This window comes from Vicugna pacos, chromosome 22 (assembly GCF_048564905.1).
Source record: "Vicugna pacos chromosome 22, VicPac4, whole genome shotgun sequence".
NCBI lineage: Eukaryota > Metazoa > Chordata > Mammalia > Artiodactyla > Camelidae > Vicugna > Vicugna pacos.
This window is the reverse complement of record NC_133008.1, coordinates 10,983,871-11,008,000: the sequence shown is the minus strand read 5'-3', so window position 1 is coordinate 11,008,000 and position 24,130 is coordinate 10,983,871. Positions and strand designations below refer to the sequence as shown.

Here is a 24,130-nt window from a genome sequence, read left to right as displayed (position 1 = left end):
CGTGCCCCTTTCCGGGCCTATCGTGCCCACTCTGAATATGGCCAGTGTGACCAGGGACAGTGGTGGCAGAGTGGACGTATGCCCTTGGCAATCCCTCTTGCAAGAAACGGTCATAGTGGCCGGTTACTGGCTAGTGAACAGACACAGAAAACACTGGAATATCTTTCTGTTCAAATTGTACAAACCCAATTCAGTGATTTCCAAATTCTTTAACAGTGAGCATTCAGTGAGTGCTCCTGTGTCCCAGTGTCCACTTGCAGCAGCTCTGTGAGATAGGACACCATCATCCCAATGATGCACAACAACCCAAGATGCAGCGGGGTGAAGTGTCTTGGCCAAGGTCATGCAGCTAGTATGCAGCGCTCGGGGCTGTCTGTGGCCAAAGCCTGTGCTGTGACCATACTACCATCTGCCTCCAATTCCCCCTGTCTGGGGTTGTCTATGAGGAATCTCCACTTTGGGATCTCAAACTGAAACTACCTTAAGCTCAGCCTCCTGCTTGAGACAGATGCATGCAAAATGGGAAAGGGAAGTAACGTTTGTTGAGAACCTGCATTATCCCGTTACTCCCAACAACGTGGCCTGGGGGGCTTTATTAGTCCCATTTTACAGTCAGGGAAATCAAGGCTTAGCAAGGTGGAACAAGTTGCCCATGGTCTAATGATAGCAGAACTGAGATGATAATGTAGGTCAGTGGGTGCTACAACTAGTGCTTTTTCTACTACCCCATGGACCCTTCCAAAAGAAGACCTCCCTGCCCTACACCACACCCCCATGCTCCCCTAGACAAGCCCTTGTCTGTCTCGTAGGACTTCTTGTATCATGACTGGTCAGCTACAGACCCTGCCTGCCTGTGGCTGTAGGATGTGGCCAATTCTCCCACCCAGGGCTGGGCTGAATGGAGATAAGAGGGTGGGGACTTCTGGGCTGGGCTGGGTAGCATCTAGGATGGGAATAGCCCTCATAATGGCCAAGACCAGCTGGAGAGAGACCCCAGGTGACCATAGCCCTCAGGAGCCTTTCCTATAGATTCAGGGTGTAGCTGGTCTGCAGATAACCAATGAAGGTTGACAAAGCCCTGGGGTGAGACTACCACAACCACCATCATCACCATCACCAACATCATCACCATCACCACCAACCATCATCATCACCACCATCATCACCACCACCATCATCACATCATCATAACCATCATCACATCATCATAACCATCATCATCACCATCACAACCACTGTCACCATCACCACCATCTCCACCATCACCACCCCACTAGAGTTACCAAAACCACCATTCCTATAAGAATGAGAAAACAGCAAAATAATCCTGGAATATGGAAAGAATTCAGTAAACCAAAAGAAAAGGACTGCCTGGAGAAATTAAAGCAAATATCTCCCTTCAAACATAATTAATAGGAAAAAAAAAACCCAGAAAGAAACAAGGTGGAAAAAAAACAAGCTCTCATTTATCTTCTTAGTAAGATTTGAGAGGACACAGCCTCTGGAAAACAGTTAGGCAGTCATGAAAAGTAAATAATCTGAGAATCAGAAAAATATTCCTGGAGGTGAAAATTATGATCAGATTTAAAAAGCGTGGTGGGAAAAATGAATTTGGGTACTGCAAAATACCGAACTGGTGGATTGAAGAGGAGTTCTCCCAAAACCCAGAGAAAAAGATTGAAGGAAGGACACGAATGGAAGAGAGGATAGGAAACATGTTGAAAACTCCCCAAGACACATTGTCTGCACAGTTTATGTGCCCTGGAAAGAGAAATGGGTGTAAAAGGAAAGCTGGAACAGAAGCAGGCACCAAAGAAATAAAAGTTATTTCTCACCCAAAAAATACTTCACTTACCAAAGATCAAAAAAAAAAAACCCCAAACTATGACAAATCGATCAATGTCTGAATATATCCTAGTGAAGTTTTTAAATTTAAAGGATCCTGCCTATTAGCCACTGGAAAAAAACATTGGTTCTCAGAAAAGAGGGAAAACTAAGGTTGATGTCAGACTGCTTCCTTAGAGTAGAAGACAGTGAGCAATATTTAGAGAATATCAAAAGTAAAAGATTGTAGCCCAGGAATTCCATAGTCAGTCAAGCAGTTTTTCAAATTCAAAGGCAAACATAGTCAGTTTCAGACCTGCAGGAACTCAGAAACTGTCTTCATTTTCTTTCAATTTGTATATTTATATGGTTTGACGTTTTACAAGCTTGCAGAGCTTTCTGTTTTAAGTATACCATCTGCATAGTCCTCCTGAAAAAATTACAGGAGATACATCTTTAATTCCATCTTTTAATGAGGACATAAAATAAAGGACAAAAGAACTGGGAAAATATGGTGTAAAGCAAATCACAGTCAGCAGTAAAACTGAACTTAAATCTAAATATTGGTTGCTAATATAATCTAGATGCTTAAGGCAAATGTAATTCTTGAATAGGAAGAGGAAAGGACTCAGTAAGAATACAGTCAAATATTGTGTTTTTTCACAAATTGTAGGTTGGTGGCCACCCTGCATTGTCAAATGATTAGCAGTTTTTAGCAATAAGGTATTTTTAATTAAGATATGCACATTGCTTTTTTAGACATAATGCTATTGCACACTTAATAGACCACAGTACTGTGTAAATGTAACTTTTTTATGCATTGGGAAACCGAAAAACAACTACAACTCACTTCATTGTGATATTCACTGTATTGCAGTAGTGTGGAACTGAACACACGGTATTTCCAAGTTATGCCTGTACTGTATGTATCAGTTAGCTGTTGCTGCGTAACAGCCCTCATCCCCTGCACCCCAAGAATGGCTTAAAACAATAAACATGTCTTATTGCTCCTGAGTTTACTGGTTGACTGGGCAGTTTTTCTGGTCTGGGCAGGGCCTGGTCGTGCATAGGCAGCCAGCTACCTGTCATTTAGACAAGGTCCACTAATTGTGGCTGGCCTTGCTCATGTGTTTGGGGCCCAGGTGGCTGTGGGGTGATTTGGGATGGCCTCAGCTGAGATAACAGGCCTCTCTCCACATAGGCTCTCCTCCTCCAGACAGCTAACTCTGGCTCCCTCTAACGACAGTAACAGGATTCCCAGAGGGCAAGCAGAAGCAACCGAGATCTTTTGAAGACTAGGTCAAAACTGTCATATTGTTGCTTCCACAAGATTGTGTTGGGTAAACGAGCCACAAGGCCAGGCCAGATTCTGGGGGTAAAGAAATAGACTCTACTTTTTTGGGGGGTAGGTAATTCGGTTTATTTATTTAATGGAAGTACTGGGGACTGAACCCAGAACCTCCTGCCTGCTAAGCTCACACTCTACCACTGGGCTGTACCCTCCCCTCCTTAGGCTCTGCCTCTGGATGGGGGGAGCAGCATAGTTGCGCTGTAAAGGGCACAGGTGTTCCGAGAGGTGATAACTGGGGCTATTTTGCCATCAGTCTACTACAGACATTGAGAACATAGATTCACAGAACTTTGCGACCTTCTGTGCATCACTACTGGGGCTGAGGAGGCGGCTGATCCTGTGGTTCAGTTGCTGGGCGGACAAGTCTTTTTTCGTGTGGTAAAATACACATAATATAAAATTGACCATTTTAACCATTTTTAAGTGGCATTAAGTACATCCATGTTGTTATGGTACCATCAGCACCATCCTTCTCCAGAAGTTTTTCATCTTCTCCAACTAAAACTCTGCATCCATCAAACACTAACTCCCCATCGACTACTCCCGCCCAGCCCCTGGAAGCCACCACTCTGCTTTCTGTCTCCATGAATTTGACTGCACTAGGGTGCCTTATCCGAGTAGAAATGTAACAATATTTGTCCTTTTGTGACTGGCTGATTTGACTTAGCGTAAAGTCTTCAAGGTGCATTCATGTTGCAGTATGTCAGAATTTCCTTCCTTTGTGAGACTGATTGATTGTGCGAATATTCCACATTTTGTTTATTTATCCATTTCTCAGTGGACAGTTGGATTGATTCTACCTTTTGGCTGTTGTGGATAACGCTGCTGTGTATTTGAGTTCCTACTTTCCCTTCTTTCAGATAAATAGCCATATGTGAAATTGCTGGATCATGTGGTTATTCTGTGTTTCATATTTTTTGAGGAATGGCCAGACTGTTTTCCACAATGGCTGCACCATTTTACATCCCCACCCACAGTCCACAAGCGTTCCAGTTTCTCTACATGTTCATCAACCCTTCTCTTCTCTTTCTTTGTTTCTTTCTTTTGCAGGGGGAGGGGGAGTAATTAGGTTTATTTATTCAGTTTTTTTTTTTTTAATGGAAGTACTGGGGATTGAACCCAGGACCTTGTTCACGCGAAGCATGTGCTCTACCACTTGAGCTATACCCTCCTCTTCGGTTTCTTTTTGACAGTAGCCATCCTAATGGGTGTGTGGTTCTGATTGGCATTTGGCTAATGTTAAAGATATTGAGCATCTTTTCATGTGCTTATTGGCTTATTTGTATATCTTCTTTCAAAAAATGTCTATTCAAGTCCTTTGCCCATTTTTAAATCCAGTTGTTTGGTTTTCATTGCTGAGTTGTAGGAGTTCTTTGATAATTCTGCATATCAATTCCTTATGAATATAGGACTTGCAAATACATTCTCCCATTCTATGGGTTCCCTTTTTACACTGTTTTTTTTTAAACATTTGACTATCACGCATTTTTATTTATTATCATTTAGTGGAAGTACTGGGGATTGAACCCAGGACCTCACACATGCTAAGCATGTGCTCTCCCAGTGAGCTATTCCCACCCCCCACCTTTTTACACCATTTATGGTGCCCTTTGATGCACAAAGGTTTTTAATTTGGGTGAAGTCCAACTTACCTATTCTTTCTCTTGTTGCATCAGTTCTCTCTTAACCTACTGTCTAGGAATGCTCTCTTAATGCTTCTCACTTTCTCTAGTAGCCCACCTGTTTCTGGAACTTGTTAATTCAGAGTTGGGGCCATTCTCCAAGGGGTCTTGAGTGTTGAAAACACCTGACTTCCCAATGCCCTCTGAAGAGAGTGGTGCTCCCAGCCCAGCTTGGAACAAAATCCAGTGTTTCTGGTAAAAACATTAGGAACATAAAAAGGAGCAAGTGTCTGGGCACGGGGGCTAAATGCTGGCGAGACCTCACCTGCCACGGCCCCTGCGGCTCACCCCACACTTGACTCCAGACCGCAGGCCCCAGAGGCTGCGGATGAAAGAGCAGAGAGGGTGAATGCCAGCATCTTCGTTTCAGCCCCCAGCTTGGACAGCTGCGTGAAGCAGGCCCCTTATTCCACAAGGGGAAGACGGCCCAGCCATCTGCTTGGTGGGAGTCAGGGGCGCGATTAGCTTCTTCTAAAGGTCGTGTTTAAGCCAGGTTCTCCGACTTTGAAGATGATTCCTGCAGGACCAAACAGTTCATTTCCTTGAGGGAAAACGCTGTCAGGTTTTAAAGCCATCATCCTCCAGTGAGGCCGGGTGGCTCTTTCCCGGTCTGTCAACACTCTTAAAGGAGGGGCCTGGTTTCAATTCTAACAAGATGAAACTCCTTGAACTTTACACTTAAAAAGAACACTGAACTACAGTCGACATACAGAATTGTTAGTTTCAGGTGTGCTGTATGTCGATTTGAGATTTGCGAGCTTTACAGTTAATGGGGACAGGGCGGCACAGGGGACAGATGGGCAGTTGGGCCCTAAATGGCCCCAGGCTGTTTGGTGTCATCCTCTTTTGCTTTTTCATCGTGGTGTTTTCTTTTAAGCAAGGCAACTGTGCTCTTGTCCAGCATTCCCATTCTTTTAATAAAGGGCGCACACTTTCTCAGCCCTGTGATGCACCTCTAGGTAACATCCATTCACCTGGCACGTATTTATTGAACACCTACTGTGTGTCAGGCAGTGGTGACCCGAACAGAAGCAGTAGACTCCAGTAAATAAAGGAATGGGCTCTGGACTAGCCTGCCTCGGTCCTGAGTTCAGTTCTGGCTCTGCGTCTTACTCCCGGTGTCCCGTGCCCTAAGTCATTGGGCCGTGCCTATAAAACAAAGATTAGGGCAGTGTTTAGCTACAGAGTTAATTGTGAAGCTGCAATAAGATGGTGCCAATGCAGCCTGACCCTTTGCAATTGCTCCCTAAGTATTGCCTGTGATTGTATAGTCCCCGCCTGCGAGGTGCTTGTAGTCTAGAAAGGAAGACAAGAAATCATTGCACTTACAGAAGAACAGCAACAGTCTGTAATCAGGGCACTAAAACAGAGGTCACAGCTGCACCCAATTTAGACTGGGGCTCAGGAAGGGCTCCTCTGGGAAGGCTGCATTCAAACTGAGTCCTGAGGGCTGGGGAGGAAACACAGGCCACCATGTGAGGCGAGGAGCTTCGCGGGCAGAAGGAAGAGATGTGCAGGAAGGAGCTGGGGAGAAGCCGGTGTGTCACCTGGAAGTCAGGCCAGATCAGAGTCTCCATGAGAGGAACCTGGGGTTCGTGTTTCTGGTAAGTATCTCAGGGTGACTGCCAAGTTCAGGAAAACTGAGAATGAATGTAAAGCACTTAGCAGTCCCTATGTAGTTCCCATTATGCCAGGCACTGTTCTGGGCACTGAGAATTCCAGGCAAGCTCCCTGTCCTCATGGAGTTTCCGTTATAGCAACAGAAATAGAGAGCAAAAAGCACCATCATTTCTGGGAAGGACAGTGCAATGACTTTTCTCCCTTTGACCTTGACCTCTAGCACATTGTTTCCAGGCCTCTCAGTGAAAGGGTGTCCACATACCGCTCTCCGTAGACATATTTATAATTTTAAACTTTGATTGTTATTTCTGATGCTCACCGTAGAAGACTTAGACTATAGAGAAATCAATTCATCATTTACCTTGTGTGTAAATGTGAATCCTATACTTTTGAAGTAGTGAAATACCAAAAATGTTCGTTTTCCATTAAGTGCAGAACTTGACATGGTGGGGAATCATACTTTGAGTTTAATCCAATTGCAAACCCAGGCTGGGATTATTTGAGATCCTAAGGAAACCCTCCTGGTATAAAATTCAAGATTACCGTTGGCCAGGCACGTTTTGGTGTGTTTCTTTCCCACCTCCCTCCTTCCCCAACCCTGGTTTGATGTGATGGAGTGAGGGACATGGGAGTGAGAGGAATGTAAGTTTTGGTTTTCCCTTGGCCCCTACGAGCTGGCTGACTTGACTCTTCACTTGACCTCTGTTTCTTCAGTGTAAACAGTATCTGGATCCATCTCACCAATAATTCTGGCAGCTTAGAAAGATGATGATTATTAGAAAATATAAAATAATCATATGTCACGCATTATAATGTATTAAGCATACTTGATTTTTTTTCTTTACATACTTGGGATCCTTCTGGAAGCACAGCTTGCATCTGACTTGCTTTCGCTTTAAAATCTACCTCGGGTGGAGCTCCCTTATTTGAAGCCTAAGTCCTGAAACTCAGGACAGCATGATTGATTTTGGGGGTGCCCTTTAACATCGTGAAATATGGCATTGTATGTATATACACGCAAGAGTATGATGATTTGCAAAATTTGGTTGAGCTGACCACTTAAGAGTTGTACACTTCATTATATGTAAGTTATACCGCAGGTGAATAGTTAAATAATAATAAAATAAACATGAAGAGCATAGGTATGTATAGTTTATAGAATAATGCAATGAAGTCATCATCACCCAGACCGAGAGCCGGGCCATGACCATACCCAACAAGCCCCTCTGAAACCCCCTCCCCATTGCATTCCTCGTCCTCTCCCCCAGAGGCAACCACCATCTGAATTTTGAGTTATTCATCCACTTACTTTTCTTTATAACTTTAACATCTAGGCACGTCCTCACTAATACATCATTTTCTTTTGCCCATTTTGGCCGTTACGTACATGGAACCTCATTGTCTATATTCTTGTTTAAATTTTATTTAATTTTTCAGTTTCTTACTGAAGTATAACTGATTCACAAAATTATGTTAGTTTCTGGTGTACAGCACAGTGATTCAGTCATACATATATATACACATATTCTTCTCCATTTTAGGTTATTACAAGGTATTGAGTATAGTTTATTGTCCTATACCAGAGGACCTTGCTGTTGATCTATTTTGTATATAGTAGTTTGTATCTGCTAATCCCAAACTCCTAATTTATATCTCTGCCAGCTCTTCCCCCATTGGTAACCATAAGTTTGTTTTCTATGTCTGTGAGTCTGCTTCTGTTTTGTAAATAAGTTCATTTGTGACTTTTTTTAGATTCCACATATAAGTGATATCATATGATATTTGTCTTTCTCTGTCTGACTTACTTCACTTAGTATGATGATCTCTAGGTCCATCCATTTTGCTGTAAATGGCATTAGTTCATTTCTTTTTTATGGCTAAGTAATATTCATATATATATGTGTGTGTATATACACACACACACACACACACACACCCCACATCTTCTTTATCTAGTCATCTATTGATGGACATTTAGGTTGCTTCCATGTTGTGGCTATTGTAAATAGTGCTGCTATGAACACTGGGGTGCATGTATCTTCTCAAATTACAGTTTTCTCTGGATATATGTTCAGGGTTGCTGGATCATAGGGCAAGTCTATTTTTAATTTTTTAAGGAATCTCCATACTGTTTTCTATAGTGGCTGCACCAAATTACATTCCCACCAGCAGTGTAGGAAGGTTCCCTTTTCTCCACACCCTCTCCAACGTTTATCGTTTGTGGACTTTTTTAATGATGACCATTCTGGCACCATCTATATTCTTCAGTGCCACTTCTTTTGCTCAGCTTTGAGATGTATTCATGTCAATGAGTGTGGCTGAGTCACCTTCATTTCCATGGCTGTATAATGTTCCACTGTGTGAATCTCCTACAACTTATTTATTTATCCAACTGTTGGTAGGCATTTGGGTTGTTTCCAGTCTATACAACATACAGGGCTGTTCTGAACTTAATTACATATGTATCTCCAGATGCACACATAGCAGGATATATGCCTACAAGTGGAACTGCTGAATTGAGGGTGGGCTCGTATTTACCTTTACTAAATTGTGTCAAACTGTCTTCTAAATTCTTTGTACTTAGTCACACCTTTTCCAGGGGCACGTTCCCATCGATGCCTGCTCTCCCAATTCCTGGTACTAATGACTCTAATTTTTGCCAATCTGATGGGTGAGATATACTATCTTATCAAGACTTTTTGTTTTGCTAACTAATGGATAGATCACCTGTATTTATGTATTTTGTGGCCATTTGTGCTTCCTTCTCCATGAAATTCTTGTTCATTTCTCTTGCCTGATTTTCCCTTTTGGGTAATTGATCATCATTCATTCATTCACCACGTTTTACTGAGTGTAAGTGCCAGACAGTCTTCTGGATGCCTGGGATACAGCATGGGACAAAACAATATATTAAAAGGTGACATAGGCTAAAGGAAGAAAAAAAATAGAGGCCACCAGGAGTATGTGTGTGGGGATACAGTTTTAAGTAGGATAGTTGGGGTGGGCCTCATGATTAGGTGACATTTGAGTAAAGACTGAGACAGAAGAAGCATCAGCCAGGCAGATACCTAGGGGAAGGTCATTCCGTGCAAAGGGAACAGCCAGTGCAAAGGCCCTGAGTCAGGAGTATACCAAGCTTGTGTAACAAACCTTTCCTAAGAAGCTGAGGACAAAGGAAACTGCTTTGTGGGGGGAGGCAGAGTTAATGTGAACCAGTGTAGCAACTGAGATTTCTGTAAGCTGGAGTTTGGGTGGGGTGGGGTTAGTTGTGGATGTGCTGGAAAAAAGGGGGAGTTGATGTTAGAATTCAGCTTGGCTGCTTCTTAAGTGCAGAACAGGACAAGTGATAAAACATTTCTAAGCCTCATATAGACAGGGGGACAGCTGAAAGCTTTGCACCCCGTAAACCCGTATGGAGGTTGGCTCACCCCCACTCCCCTTCCTGGGGGACTCCGGAGGGGAGCTTAGGATCTGAGCAGAACAGATGGACTGTCTCTGACGAGTTCCCCCAAATTCTTCTTCTCCCCTGTGCAGCACTGGCGGGCACTGGGCTGCAGGAGCTTCAGGGATGGTTTTGTGGTCTGGGCCCAGGCAGGTGTGTCCCAGAGTACCTCTCTCCACCTCTTCCCCTTCACTTTCCTTCCCTCTGCCCACGTCCCCGCTTCCAGGGTCCCCACACTGTGAGACTTGTGCTGTAGCCACTGGATTACAGCAAATACACAGAGACCCTGAGATGGAAGAGAAGGGCCTGGAGAGGGGAAATCTGACTCCAGTTTCTCCCAGGCCATCAAGAGAGGAGCCAGAGGGATCTAGGGCCTCTGTGAAAGATGCAGTTCCCCAGCTTGCCAGATGACGAGAATCACCTGGTTCCAAATGCGGTTTTGCAGGCCCCCATCCCTGGGGAGTCTAATTCAAGGGCGCTGCGGCAAGCAGGGGGTTGGGTTTGTCCCAGCCTCCAGCAGTTTGTGTCTTCAGGCAAGTTCGAGAACCGCTGAGTGGTTCAAAGAGCCAGGGCTCCAGCGGAACCATGTGGATTCACGTGTAGGATTCCCCAGTCCACTGACTGCCTTAGGTAGTCAGTGCCCTTAACTTCTTTGGGTTTCAGTTTCCTCCTTGGAAAATGACAGAATGAGATTTGCAGGTTCAGCATTTAGCCCGGTGCCTGGCACAAAGCAAGCAAGAACAGATGTTAGGCAGTAATCCGCACTGCTATCCTCCGCAGCTGTGGGTTGGAGCAGGGTCGGGAGCTCGTGGTGGCTCCGGGTGACCAGCCTGCCAGGCCTGCTCACTTCCTACCCGACTCTGCAGCAAGCTCTCCGGAGAAGCAGCGGAGTGGTACAAAGGGACGAGACTCCCCGCCCCAGAATCGCAGCTGCCTTGCCTCCTCCACTGTGAGATCTTGGGTGGGCCACTTCTTTTTATGCCTCGGTCTCCTCTCCTGCCCTAAGTGAGAAATAATCCTGCTGATCTCATCCGCTTGATATGTCTGGCTCATAGAAATCTTCAAAAAATTGTTCGCTAAGATTATTACTGTACCCTTTAAACAATTGACAGATAGTTTTTAGTGCCCACTCTTTGGACTAGGGGTGAGATGGCACCTTGCCCTTGGGCTCTGGAGCCAGAATGCCTAGGTTTGAAACCAAGCTGTGGCACTAATCAGCTGTGTGACCTTGGGCAAGTTACTCCTCCTCTCTGGGCCTAAGATTGATTCTTCATCTGCTTCCTCAACAGAACTCAAGAGGTGTGAAAGAGGATTAGATGGGTTTATTGTAAAGAGCTAGGACAGTGCCAGTGACACAGTAAGCTCCGTGAGTGATAAATAAATGTAAATCTAAGCCACAGGACCTTTTTCCCAGGAGCCCTGTCTAGCTGGGAGGTCAGCAAGAGACCCGGGGCTGCCGAACTGTCGGCTCCCGCACAGGCGCGCGACACAAGCGCGCGGCCGGAGCCAGGAATCTGTCCCAGAGGAAGCGAGGGGCCGGCCCAGGAAGGGCGTGCTTGCCAAGGAGCCGCGCAGGGTTCCCGCCGCCGCCACCGTCAAGTTCGCCGGTCTGCAGCGAGCCCTGCGGCTTCTGCGCGTTCTTTTAAATTCAGGTATTGAAATATACAGCATGGCATCGATTTAAGGGAAAATTTATACAAAATAAGATGGGAGCTATTCTGATTTGGCAAAACCTCTATTGGCTGGGAATTACACAAGGTCGTCTTGGCCAGAGCGCGGCAGAAAGGAGAGAGGCGAGCGGGCCCGGCCTCTGGCTCTGAGGACCCCCCGGACGGGGTTCTCCTCACCTCTTGTTCAGATGACCCCCCACCCCACCAAGACGGGGTTCTCCACCACCAGCTGGTGCGCGGCGGCGCGGGGCAGAGGGACCCAATCCACTCCAGCTTGGGGAGCCAGATTTTTTCTTTTTAATGCCAAGGTTTTTCTCTCATTGTATTTTAACCGCGGCGTATTCTTGTTTGATTTTTTTTTTTTAAAAATTGTCTATTTCCCTATGTTCCCCCTGGCGCTCCGGGCATGCGGAGCCTGCCTGCGCCACCCCAGTCTCCGCGCGCGTTGCCACCTCAGCGGCTCTCAGAAGTTCTCACTTTTCTGTTCTGGTGGAATTTTCTCACTCTGCACGCGTCGTTTATATAATATTGAGAAACAAAACAAATACTACCGATTTAATTTGGGAAGGGATCGCTACGGGAATGCGGGCGGTGTTAGTTTAGGATGCTAACGCCCCTGCGGCCCTCGGCCCCTGGCTCCTGAACGCAACACCCTCGGCCGGGCGACAGCCTTCGCGCGCTACAGTTTGCCCCATAATGAGCCTGGGATCCTAACCCCACTGGAGAGAGCATGGGGTCGCCCGGGGCAGGGAGCAGGGTCCCGCTGCGTCTTGACGAGAGACGTGCGCGCTCTCGGTTCTTAAACACGCCGCCCCCCGCCCCGCCCTACGTGTGTACGGCGGGTCGGTTTCCCAGCTCCGCGATTGCTTAGGCAACGAATGTTAAGACCTTGACCATTGCCGTAGCCTCTGTTCCTCAGTTTCCTGGTTGGCAAATTAAGATGCATTAGATTAGAGAACTCCTGTAAGCGTTTAGCCCGGAGTCCTCGCATTCGGCCAGCCCAGTGCCAGTCAGCCATTGTTATCCGTTTGTTGGGAGACCTTGGGATCACTCAGCTGGTCCCTGAACGATGAGAAAGAGAGAGAGGCATCACAGAAAAAACCCTCGCGGTATATAACGTTAAGTGGAAAAACAAACACCTCTCTAGTGTTAACTATAGATGAGTGTAAGGTGAAAAAAGCTCACGATGCGCAGGACCCCAGGGGGAATGTGGATGAGCTCCAGATAGAAGGGTTTCCTTGATTGTGTGAGTTAGGCCGCCTGCTGCGGCTGTACTCTGAGCTCAGATGTCTGGTAGCAGGGCGCTGTGTGTGTGAGTTGGTCTGGTGGCCTGGAGGAGCCTCAGTGTGCCCTTCCATGAGATGGGACTACAGCGTGCATCTCGGGAAGGGGCAGAGAGCACTGAGGTAAAGGTTGGGAGTAACGTTGTAGGCTCAGAAGGTGGAATGCGGAGACTGAGCTGAACACATCCCCCTCCCCATGGCCCTCGGCCGCCGGCTTGGACCTTACAGCAGAAGGATTAAAGTCCCAGGGCCCAGAGTGAAGCTCTGCTCTGAGCACAGTCTTTCCCCTTTACAGAGCCCGGCTTATACCACTGCGACAGTTGATTGCATACACCGCAGCGTCCCTGTATCGAAAACCCATCCAGCTCAGCTCTAAGCACGTAGAATCCCCTGGCATCTTCCCCTCCCTGGAGGCGGTGGGGCTAGCCTGAGGGACAGCACTTACCTAAAGAGATGACAGTACAGGCACTGGCAGCGATGCTCAGTCCCTGGCTCAGCGGCTGGACGGCCCCTGATCTCACCAGCCTGGCTTGGCGACTTTTCCCCGGTGTAAGAAGCACATCGAGCCTGGCTCCATCCCAAAGTGCCTGGAGCAATGCTGTGTCTTCAACCAGGAGCTCAGGGCCAGACCGGCAGGCCAGCACTTCCCAGGCAAAATCTCAGAAAAACCTATATTCCACAGGAACAGAAAGCTCCAACTCCCTCCCGCTTTCCTCACTTTTTAAGAATCAGGTTAGTTTCTCCTGACCTTGGAGGCTGGGAGTAGAGGAACTGGAGGTCAGGTCCGAGCCACTGGGGACTGTTGAGAGCTGGTCTTAGAGCAAGGTATCTTTATTATTCTCATTTTACTGACCCCAAAAAAAGGGGGGGGGAGGGGCAGGCAGCAAGCAGGTCCCACAGCAAGCAGGTTTTTAGCTTGATTTCGCTGAGCCTCAATTTCCTCATCTGTAAAATCTGTATAATAGCATCCGTTGGTAAGGACTATGGCAAAATTTGTTAAATGCTGAACGGAGAGGATGGCAGTCAGATGGGGGAGAAGGGTTCCCTGACCACATGAATTCATGGGGCCCAGCCACAGAAGGAGGTGAGCACTGCCAGCCAGCCACCTCTGTGTTCCAGGCTCTGCATTCAGCCCAGCCCAGCAGCTGGTGAGGACCGGGCCACAGGACTCCTGTCGCCCTTCCACGTGGAGTAACGCTGGGCTGGGGAGTTTTGAGAAGCTTGACTAGGGCTTTGGTTCTGGGCTTTTCTGTCGAAAATGGGCTGCAGCGTTCTTCTAAGCAGGATGAATTATGGTGCCCTCCAGTCTCATAGGGCCCAGATGCCTTTGCCCTTCATTAAAAGCCCAGTACCTGGAACAGTGCTTGGCACATAGAAGGGTTTAAGGAGGTGAGACTGGGACCTCTGGGCAGGTGTCCTCAGTCTCTGAAGTAAGACCTGGAAACGAACCTCAGGTCTACCAGTACTGGTTATTTGCTCACATTAAACCTCTCCAGGCCTCAGTCTGCTGAACTTTAAAATAGCGCCTTCCTTTTTTGAGTCATTGAAAATTACATGAGTAGTCCCCAAAAGCATCTAACACGGGTCCCAGCACAGGTTAGTTTTTATCATTATTATTATTTGCTCAGTGAGTACTTGTCCCTACATCTCAAGGCCGGCTGTCTCTGCCCTCCAAAATTCAGTTTCTGGAACACTGCAAGCTGAAAAAAGCACACAGGAGGATCAGAGCACTCTTTAATGGGTAGGAGATTCTCATTTCTTACAGAAACAGGTAAAAACATAAATACGGGTGGGTGGGCGGCAAGGCAGCAAGGGCCCAGGCGCCGGGCCCAGGCTCGGGGAAAGGCCGCCAGGTCTTGGGCCCGGCGCGCCCGGGCTCCCAGTCCCAGTTGGCCGGTGTTCGGCCGATTAGGGATGCCCGTGGGCGCTCGGAGGGCACTCCCGGGGCGACGGCTAAGGCACCAGGCTGCGGGATCACTCACCGCAAGCTGCGTAAACCCGGCCACAAACTCTCCCGCGCGTGGAGGAGATAAAAGCGCCTGGGGCGGAAAACGCTCCAAGGCCTCCATGGGAGTGAATGTGACATCCGAGAAGAGTCGCAGGGTCGAGTAGATGCCCCTCTTTAGAGGTGAGATCGGTCAGGGGCGCCCCAGACCGGTTCCTTCCCTACCAGGCTCGGATACCGTGCAGCGTGGACACTCCCGAGTTGCCCTGCGGAATCCCGGGGCTCTGCACCGCGTTCAAGTCCCCAACGCCGAAGTTCACGAAGTTGTTGTTGGCGGCGGCCGTAGCCGACTGCGCCGGGGGTGGCCCGGCCGGGTAGGCAGCGGTGCAGCTGTAGCCAGGGCTGCAGGCCGCGCCACCGTAACCTGGGTAGGCAGGGTAGGCGTTATAGCCGTAGGCGTTGAGGCCCACGCCGTAGGCTGGCGCGTACGGCGCTGAGTCCCCTAGGCAAGGCTTGCCATCTCGCACCAGCACTGGCACCGCGATCCTGCGGGCAGGCGGCGGCGGGGGCGGGGGCAGCCCCACTAGCTCCAGAGTCTGGTCCTGCCGTTGCCGCTTGCACTTGTAGCGCCGGTTTTGGAACCATATCTTGACCTGCGTGGACGTGAGCTTCAGCACGCTGGCCAGCTGGTCGCGCTCGGGAGCCGACAGGTACCGCTGCTGCTTGAAGCGCCGCTCCAGCTCGTAGACCTGCGCCTGCGAGAAAAGCACGCGCGGCTTCCTCCGCCGTCGCGCCCGGGGTCGCTCGGCGCTGTCCGCCTCCGGCTTCTCCAGCTCCACCGCCTTCTGCAGCGCGCACAGCTCTGTTGGGGGAGGAGGGGGACAGAGAGGCAGAGAGATGCTGGGTCGCAGCGGCCCGACCCTCCAAGCGCCCGCCAGGTGGGTAATGGGCCCCGGTGCGTGCCACCCGGTCCTGCCTGGAGCCCCAGCTTGGTTGCGGTTCACTCTGCCGGGTGCACTGGGCGCCACGACAGCTAGGTTTCCCCTCTCCAGTAAGAATTTGTTAAATGCCTACGATGTGCCAGGCATGGCTCTAGGCACTGAAGAACAAAACAAGGGAGATCCCTGCCCACGGGTAGTTCACCTTCTAGTGAGAGAGATGGACAATGACGTAAGACTTAAGGCTGCTAAGAAAATAAAGCCGAATGGTTCTCTGGGGTGAATTAGATTAGGGCTACTTTGGTTTGAGAAGTTAAAAGGAGACATAGCCCTCACCCCAGGGTCGGCAAACTGTCTGATAATTACAGAACCGAAGAAACAGAACGCCAGGAGGTGTTGGTTTGGTGATCTATCGAAGGTTCCGTGCAACCGCCGCGGGGATTGTGCAGCGCCCAGAAAGCGGCGGGTGGGCAGGCGGCCTGGGAACCTGCCTGCTGGCGTGCTCGAATTATAATTCGAATTGGTAGAGACCAATTCAAACCGCTGTGCCTGCCGGCAGCTGTTGCCGGGGCCTTCCCTCTGCAACTAGACAGACTTTTGTAGGCTCACGGCAAGATCCTTTCTGGGCTCACAGCGGCCCTTCACGCGGTGCCCCCGTCCTCCCCGGATTCGCGCGGACTCTGGACTGGGCCACCGTCTCCTACATGCCCTTTCCGCCACGGAGTTAGCCTCCCCCTGAACCTCGGGATGTGCGCGGCGATCTGGCCACTTTCCCTAGCCATCTTCTCCATTGGCCCACGACTTAAGTCACGCGGCACTTTCTAACTTATTCCAGGAGAGAACCCCTCGGCCCTGACCGCGTGGGGAAATTGTTATGAAAAAACAAAGCTGCTAAGTCAAATTCCGGAGAGTCCGCAGTATCCCATTTTAAATTCAAGATCCTTGTTCTCAAAGATTCCACTCTCCTGGCACAAAGGAGGAAAGGCCCCAGAAACCCCGGGTAACGGGTGGGCTACAGAAGGTCTCGGACCTTTTCTAATTGTAGGCAAAGTATGTCTGGTGTGCAGCATTTTAATTTCCGTTTAGCAGTTTTTGTCAGATCCTCTGAAAGACCTTTAAGAGATTTAAAACAAAACCCAATATAGAGACCATCTCTTTCTCCCTCTGTTCTGTCTACCACAAACAGATCGCTCCGTAACAGATCCAGGAGCAGGGTGCTGCCGCCTGGGGCTTTGTTAGGCCGCAAAATAAATTTTTTTTTCTCTTTTGCCTTTTGTTTCTGATCATCACGATCCACCATTTCCTCTAGAACTCCGACTGAACGCAGAGCGCAGGGGCCCGGGCAGCAATCTCCCTTCTCACACTTGGGGCCCCCTTTGCTCGACCATCTGCCCGGGCACTCGAGTCTCCTCTACCCAGGCCAAAGTTTCTTGGCCGCGGGGTCTGGGGACGAAAGCGACCCCAGAGGGGAGAAGGAGCTTGTGTTTCCTCCTCACCTTTCTTATCGGTTCGAAGGTCCTTGGCGGGGTCGGGGTCGCCGTAGGCGCGCGGATAGAAGGCGGGGGCGGCGGAGAAGGCAGGCGCGCACTTGGCGGGCGAAGGCGCGGGGCCCAACTCGCCGCGCAGCTCGGGGAGGCCGGGCGCTGCGGCCTCCGGCCCCGCGTAGGCCTCGGGCTTGAAGGCGGCCAGCATGCAGGAGGCGGGCGCCAGGGTGGCCTCTAGGCGCGCCGAGAGCTCCCCGGCGGCCAGGCTGCGCTGCTGCTGCTCCAGGTTCAGGATGTCTTTGACCGAGAACGGCGTGGGCGTAAGCGCGGGGCTGGGGAACATGGTGGCAGCGCGCGTCTCACAGAGCCAGGTGGGCGGCAGAGAGCGGCGCTGCCCACGGCCCCTGGCAGCCTCCCTGCATGGTGGCCGCCGCGCGCCCGCGCACCCGCCTTCCAGCTCGGGATGTGGCAGGGCGGCAGGTAGTGCGGAGCGCAAGGGGCAGGAGAGGCGGGATCTTGCCGGAGGAGGGGGACTCAGCCTGCCATTGGGCCGGGGGCCTCGTTGACAGGAGCGATGAGCAGTTTTGTGTCACCTAATATAGTCATACGACTCAAAAAAAAAAAATCCCGCTCAGCTTTTTAAAGGGGCCGCGACGCTCTTGGAAGGCTCCCCTTTTGCTTCTGCAGCCTGAGAGTTTTCCGTAGTATCCGCCTGAAACCCCTACCAGGACGCATGCACAGGAAAGGATCTGATTATTCTCTGAATCCGGCTTTTGGGCTGAGTTGGGTGGATCTGGGATTTGAAGAAATGTTCCTCAGTACCTGAAACTGAATAGGAGAGTGAAGGATTGGATGGGAGGCTGAAGAAATGGAGTTATTTCCAGGAGTCGCAAACGCTTTATTACTGACTGTGTTCGCTTGAAAGAGTCTGAATAAGAAAAGCATGGGGAGAGGGTTTGCTCTGGGTTGATGGCAGGAGCGGGACATTCTGGATAATTTGGGGATTCTGTGTGGCTTGACTTACCAGGCCACTCATGCCCTAGTAGTCTGCCCTTCTCCAAGAGGCCAGACCCTGGGGATTCCTGAGTGAGTCAAGCTGAAAAGCAAGGTTGATGGTTGTGGGATGGGGGTGGCCACCTCCTACAGACGTGCAAGTAACACAAACACAACTCCTGGAGACACCAGTCACTACCAGTCTCCTCCCAGAGAGATGACCCTCCCCTTAATAATGAAACAAATCCAGAATCCCAGCTGGTGTACTCAGCTTGCCAGAAGAGAGCTGTCTTCTAGGCCATTCTAGCTTCCAGTGGCCTAGTGTCTCCAGTTATGGAGGCTGGTCATTCCTGCCCTCCCTGCCTGGCAGCAAGGCCCCCAGACCTTTGTCAGCACCAGGGCCTCAGGCCTCAGCTCAGGTTTAGGTCTCGGGCAGGCGGGGCTTCTCTGAGTCCAGCGCAGCCAAGATTTCTCTGGGCGGGCTCCGAGTGGGGCGCCGTGGCAGCGGGCCTGGCCAGGCCTATGGGGGAAGGGCCAGGGTGTTAATTTTTAGCCCAGGGTCAGTAAAGTAGGTATCTTCTGTCAGACAAATCTGTCAGTGTTTCAGGAGAACAAGCTACCTGGCCAGTCTAGCACTGGTCCGCCTCATCCCTCTGGGTCCCTCAGGAGATGTGATGAAAGCTTGGGAGGCCTTCTCCACTCCATGCCCCTGAAACACTGCAGAGAAGTTCTCTGTTTTGTGTACAATTTCAGGGAGGAAGGATCTGGGCGTACAAAACGGTCCCAGGTTAAGGTCGCTGCCTTACCCTATCTTTGGAGATGGAGAGGCTTTTCAGGGGAATAACGTGGATTTCCCAAGACTCCAGCTTCTGCAGGGGAAGTCCAAGTGGAGCACGCGGACTTTCTGGCAATGGAGATTTGTATGACTCAGCTCCTTGTGGAGGGCGAGTTGTGAACTGGGGAAGAAGTGTTTTGGACTAGAAGAAAGGTGCGTAGGGCCAAAAACATGCCAAGGTGACGGCTTCTGGGCCTTAGAGTCCAGAATATGCACTCAAGGCACCCAGGAAATGTACAAAGCAGGCCCAGAAAGTGAGCCTTAGGGTGCTCAAGCCTGATGGTGAGCCATCAGGCAGGGCCACTGGGAAGGAAGCGAGTGGAGTCAAGCATAGGCCTAACGTTGGGACTTTACCAGCCCTTCATCAAGCCCATACTTGCAAGCAGGGCTTGTGGACCCCGGCCTAGGCAAAGGAGAGCGGAGCCCAGCACGGTGGTCGGTTGCAGAGGCTCGGAGCACTCCGACCCCGGCTTCCAGGCGCCAGCCGCCAGCCGCCAGAACCAGGCCCCCTCCACAGAGGCAGAATCTCGCTTCACGTCTTCAAGCCGGGGGCAATGCGAGGTTCTGGGATTATTAGCTTGGTCTGCGTAGAGATGTCTTTTTTTTGTGGGCATCTCTACGCAGAGATGTGGGGTCGTTCTCAAAGCCCCAGGAGCCCTCTGCACCAGCACACCTCCCAGCCTTCCAACCTAGGTTCTCCCTCGACGGATCTGCAGATCAGTGGCCTCTCTTTGGCCGGCCGTACCTCACCGCGGCTTTTGGCCAATGTTAGTTACTGCCCTCAACTAACCTAGCTTGGGGGCCTGCTTCGCCTTTGAAAAATGTTTTTGGGGAGTGGGAGAGAATGCCTATCGCCGAGGCGGTGACGTCTGGCAAACGAGCCACATCCGATTCAATTAAACGTCTCACTGAAAAGAGCTCGGAGTGAGGGTCCTGGGAGCGCTGCGAAGTGAATGGGCTGGCCTGGCGGCTCGCGATGACAGTTTGAAAGATTAGTGTGAGCTGACGCCTGAAATATTACCGTTTAATGGGGGACATCGAGGCTGCATCCGGCATCCCTGTTTTTAGTTGTATGTGTGTGTGTGTGTGTGTGTGTGTGTGTGTCAAGAGAGAGCTCTGGAGGATGAAAAAAAATCAGCATTTCCTCTGCAAATCAAGGAGATGAAGATGTATCACATATTTTCGGATATGGGGGTTCCCAGAGCTGACAAGACTTGTGGGTCAGGTGTCATGAAAAGGGGAGAAAAGAAAACTCTCCCTTTTCGGACAAAATCAGTGACTTTTCCACCCCCTGCACCCTCTGTGAATTGGTAATAATTTCTCTTGACTCTAAAACAGGCCAGAGAGAGGAAACCGGGGGCAAAACCGGATAAACACGTGCAAAACTCAAAATTGGGGCAACCCATGTTGGTCTCTGCAGAGAAATGTCCAAGAGCAATTTCTAACTTTTCCTTTCAGTCCTCACAATTTGAGTGAGTAAAAAAAATGTTTTTGTTTTGTTTTGTTTTCTTTAAATAGAAGTTGCAGTGGTTGGGGATGGGAAGGGATGAAATTTGATTCTCTAGTCCCACCAGGGGTGCATCTCCCGTCCCAAGCGCGACTGACCCAACCTGGCCGCCTCTTTAAGCGGTACTTTGGCCAAACTAGCAGGACAAACAAACAACCTTCAGTCTAGAGAAAGACAAAAGCAGGCAGAGAGGAGAGACCGAAAATCTGTGCATTTCCTTGCCTTTTAAAGAGTCGGTGCTTTAATATGAGCCAAATTCCAGGATGACTTGCGCGCATTCTGCGCACATAAAATATTATTAATTGAAAAGCGATCGGAGCGGCCTGAGCCGGCCCCCATTTTCCTGCAATAAGCAGGGCCGGCCGCGAAAGGTATATATGATTAATTGAAAGATAAGCTGGAACTATCACCGGGAATGTCATTAATGCGCCGGGGAGACGTCCATTGGAGACAGGCGGCGTTATCCTCGGCTTTATCTTCAACAACGCCTCGCTCTCGGCCCGCGCCGGGGAAACAGATGGGGGTTTCTGTCTGGGACGCTCGCCCCGTGTTTATATTTTGGGAAGAATCGCAACTCGTGGGAGTCCCCGGCAGGCCCCCTGATAAATGAACATTAGCACTTTTTCGGACTACTGTATCAACAAAGGGGCCACGGCGCGGCAATAATTGGCGAGAAAGCAAACAGTGGGCCGAGAGCGCGCCTCTGCTCTTCGTCCAGCTGATGGATGAGTAGCGGCGGCTGCAGCCCGGCTCCCGGCCCTCGCCCGGGCTCCCCGGCCCGGCCGGCCTCGGGGCCTCTCAACCGTCCCGGCTTCCTTCCGGGCCGGGCCCGGGTTTGGGAGTGGGGGGCGACTCTGGGGGCTGCCTCCCTCGCCCTGGGCTCCAGAAGAGTCCGGGCGGCCTCAGCGGCAGCGGATTTTTCCTGCCCGGCATTCTCCTTATTCAGGTGGCTCAGCCGGTTCCAATTTATTGCGCTCCCACTGGGAGGGCCATACACTCTCGACCGTCATCGCTGATCCGCTTATCTCGATTGCGCAGCGGAGGAGAAAGAGGCTCAGAGAGGTGAAATGACTTGCTCAGGGTCACACAGGCGGGAAGTGATAGTGTCAGGATTCGAACACTGAACTAACTACAGAGCTGTGATTTTTTTTTAAATTGTACGTCGCTGCCTCCTAGAGCCAATTAATTGGAGAGGAAGCAAAACACTATCCCCTCCCCAAACACACACACCCCGCAGCTAGAGAGGAGGAGCAGGCTGTTAGATTTGGGATGCTGGGTTCGCCAAAACCTTCATGGACGAGGGGGCTTCTGGCAAAAAGTTCGTCTGAGAGAGAGAGAAAGAGAAATTTAAGATTCCTCCTCCTCTATTCTCTCTTCCACCTCCTCCACCTCCTCCTTCTCTTCCTCCCCCTCCTCCACTCCTCCATTATCTCCTCTATTTCCTCCTCCTCCCCCATCTCCTCCTCCCCCTTCTCTTCTTATTTGGTAACAACTTTATTGAGATATAATAGATATAATTTACCTACCATATAATTCATCCATTAAAGTATACAATTCAGTGACTTTTAGTATGTTCACAAAGTACTGCAATCATCCCACAATTAATTCTAGGACATTCTCATCACCCCCAAAAGAATCTGTAGGCTTTAGCCATCAACCCTCCCTCCCCACCATCTCCCATTTTCAAGGTTCCTCCATGCTGTGGCATGTATCAGTAATTTTTTCCTCTTTTAAAAAAATTGAAGTATAGTCAGTTACAATGTGTCAGTTTCTGATGAACAGCGCAATGTCCCAGTCATGCATATACATACATATATTCATTTCCATGTTCTTTTTCATTAAAGGTTATTACAAGATATTGAATATAGTTCCCTGTGCTGTACAGAAGAGATTTGTTTTTGTAATCTATTTTTAGATATAGTGGCTAACATTTGCAAATATCAAACTCCCAGATTTGTTCCTTTTTATGGCAGAATGATATCCTATTGTTTGGCTATACCACATTTTGTTTCTACATTCATCAGTTGATGGACATTTGGGTTGCTTCCACCTTTTGGCTGCTATGAATAATCTCCCAGGCCACTTCTGCCCTAAACTCTGAACCTTTAGAGGCCTGGGGAGGACCCTTCTCCTGCCTTCCCCTACAATTAACCCTGTCCTTCCTTGAATGCTGATGTCATGGGTATGCCAACTGTGCAGTCACACAGGGCCTGAACTTACCTAGAAAAGCCCCCGTGTTCTGCTGTTGCTGTCTTAAAATTCTTGCTACATTTGGAACAAGAGGCTCCACGTTTTCATTTTGCAGTGGGCCCCACCAACGATATAGCTGGTTCTGCTCTTTGGGCGGTCTGAGCAGAGTCCTGGAAATACTATCTTCATGTCCCTAAGGCCCCTGTAATCTGTCAGGCTTTTGGCTTCCTTTGCCCCAGGGTTTAGCCTTGGCTAGCCAGCTGGATCAGGCAGGAAGTCCCCTGAGCTGCATTAAAGGCTGTCCATCCAAAGTTGCTCAGCCATAAGAAGGGCTTGGAGCCCACAGAAGGGGATAGCAGTGGGCAGACCCAGCTGGCTGGAGAATATTATGTGCAGGTATGTATAAGTGTGTTGAGGCGTGGTGAGCAGTGAGGGGAAAGGCTAGAAGAGCAGGCCTGAACTTCCACCCAGCCACCAAATGACCCCATAGCCTAGTCACTATGGGAAACTTGGGCTGATTTCTGTTTCTCTTTACCCACCTTGACTGGGTGGCCACCATGCACCAGGTGCTGGGGTTGCACAGTCCATGACACACAGACCTTGAAGGAGGCAGAATTGTGCCAGAATGAGTGCTAGACTATGAGCTAGTACTGGGTTCTGGTCCTGCTTCCCTCACTGATTGGCTCTTCTGCAGCACATCCTTTTTCCTCTCTCACTGATTTCATGTTTGTTTCCTTGGTGATTTTGGGTGTACCTAAGTTCTCTTCCTAGTTGTGCTATTCTGGGAAACATTCCCTATTGTTACCTGGACTCACCTGGGCGGTGGGGAGGGGTGGAGCAGCATGTTGGTGGTTGTCTAATCTGCAAAGTGAAACTGGAAAGATGGGAAATAAGGTCCCTATCTATTGTCAGTTTACACTGTTTTGGGGAATGTGGTCCATACAGCAAGACATACTCGAAATAAAGTGAAAGTGACATTAGGGAAAGGGAAATGGATTATTCTTACATCAAATACATGTAATTCCAGATAGATTAAAAATTTAGACTTAAAAACTGAAACATAACAATTAAGATAGTAATTTTGGAGTGGTTATATATTTAGGAGGGTGAATGAGGAGCACTAAAGACCTAGAATTATAAAAGGTGAATTATATAACCTGATGGCATAAAAATAACTTGTGTACAGAAAAATAAAACAAAGCAAAACAGAATAGAATCAAAGAGAAAAATGACACACAGGTTAAATGCTTGAAATAATGACCAAAAACCCTACTGAGTTACACAATATGGAAAGAGTTTCTGTAAATGAATTAGAAAATGATGCAACATTTAATTGAAATTGGCCAAGAGTAGCAGAACTTTGCTG

At 49.4% G+C, this 24,130-nt stretch overlaps 1 protein-coding gene and 1 long non-coding RNA gene across 2 annotated transcripts in view; one reads left to right on the top strand and one right to left on the bottom strand.

Annotated features, from left to right (window-relative positions):
- Positions 1–11,468: 11,468 nt before the first annotated feature.
- LOC140688416 (uncharacterized) overlaps positions 11,469–24,130 on the top strand; it is a 72,361-nt gene continuing 59,699 nt past the window's right edge. The window contains exon 1 of the long non-coding RNA XR_012063094.1: positions 11,469–11,571. This is a non-coding gene — a long non-coding RNA (uncharacterized lncRNA). The remainder of the gene's footprint in view (positions 11,572–24,130) is intronic.
- Positions 14,603–17,747, bottom strand: NKX2-5 (NK2 homeobox 5). The gene is made up of 2 exons (XM_031689756.2): positions 17,252–17,747; positions 14,603–15,679 (listed from the first exon to the last, which is right to left on the bottom strand). The coding sequence occupies exons 1-2, from the start codon at positions 17,580–17,582 to the stop codon at positions 15,039–15,041; spliced, it is 972 nt and encodes a 323-aa protein (XP_031545616.2). The 5' UTR covers positions 17,583–17,747; the 3' UTR covers positions 14,603–15,038.

Bases quoted from the DNA above. Each gene is read 5' to 3' on its own strand.
- NKX2-5 (XM_031689756.2), bottom strand. From the start codon at position 17,582: ATGTTCCCCAGCCCCGCGCTTACGCCCACGCCGTTCTCGGTCAAAGAC. The intron at 15,680-17,251 runs GTGAGGAGGAAA...CTCCCCCAACAG, and splicing joins CCTTCGAACCGATAAGAAAG to AGCTGTGCGCGCTGCAGAAG.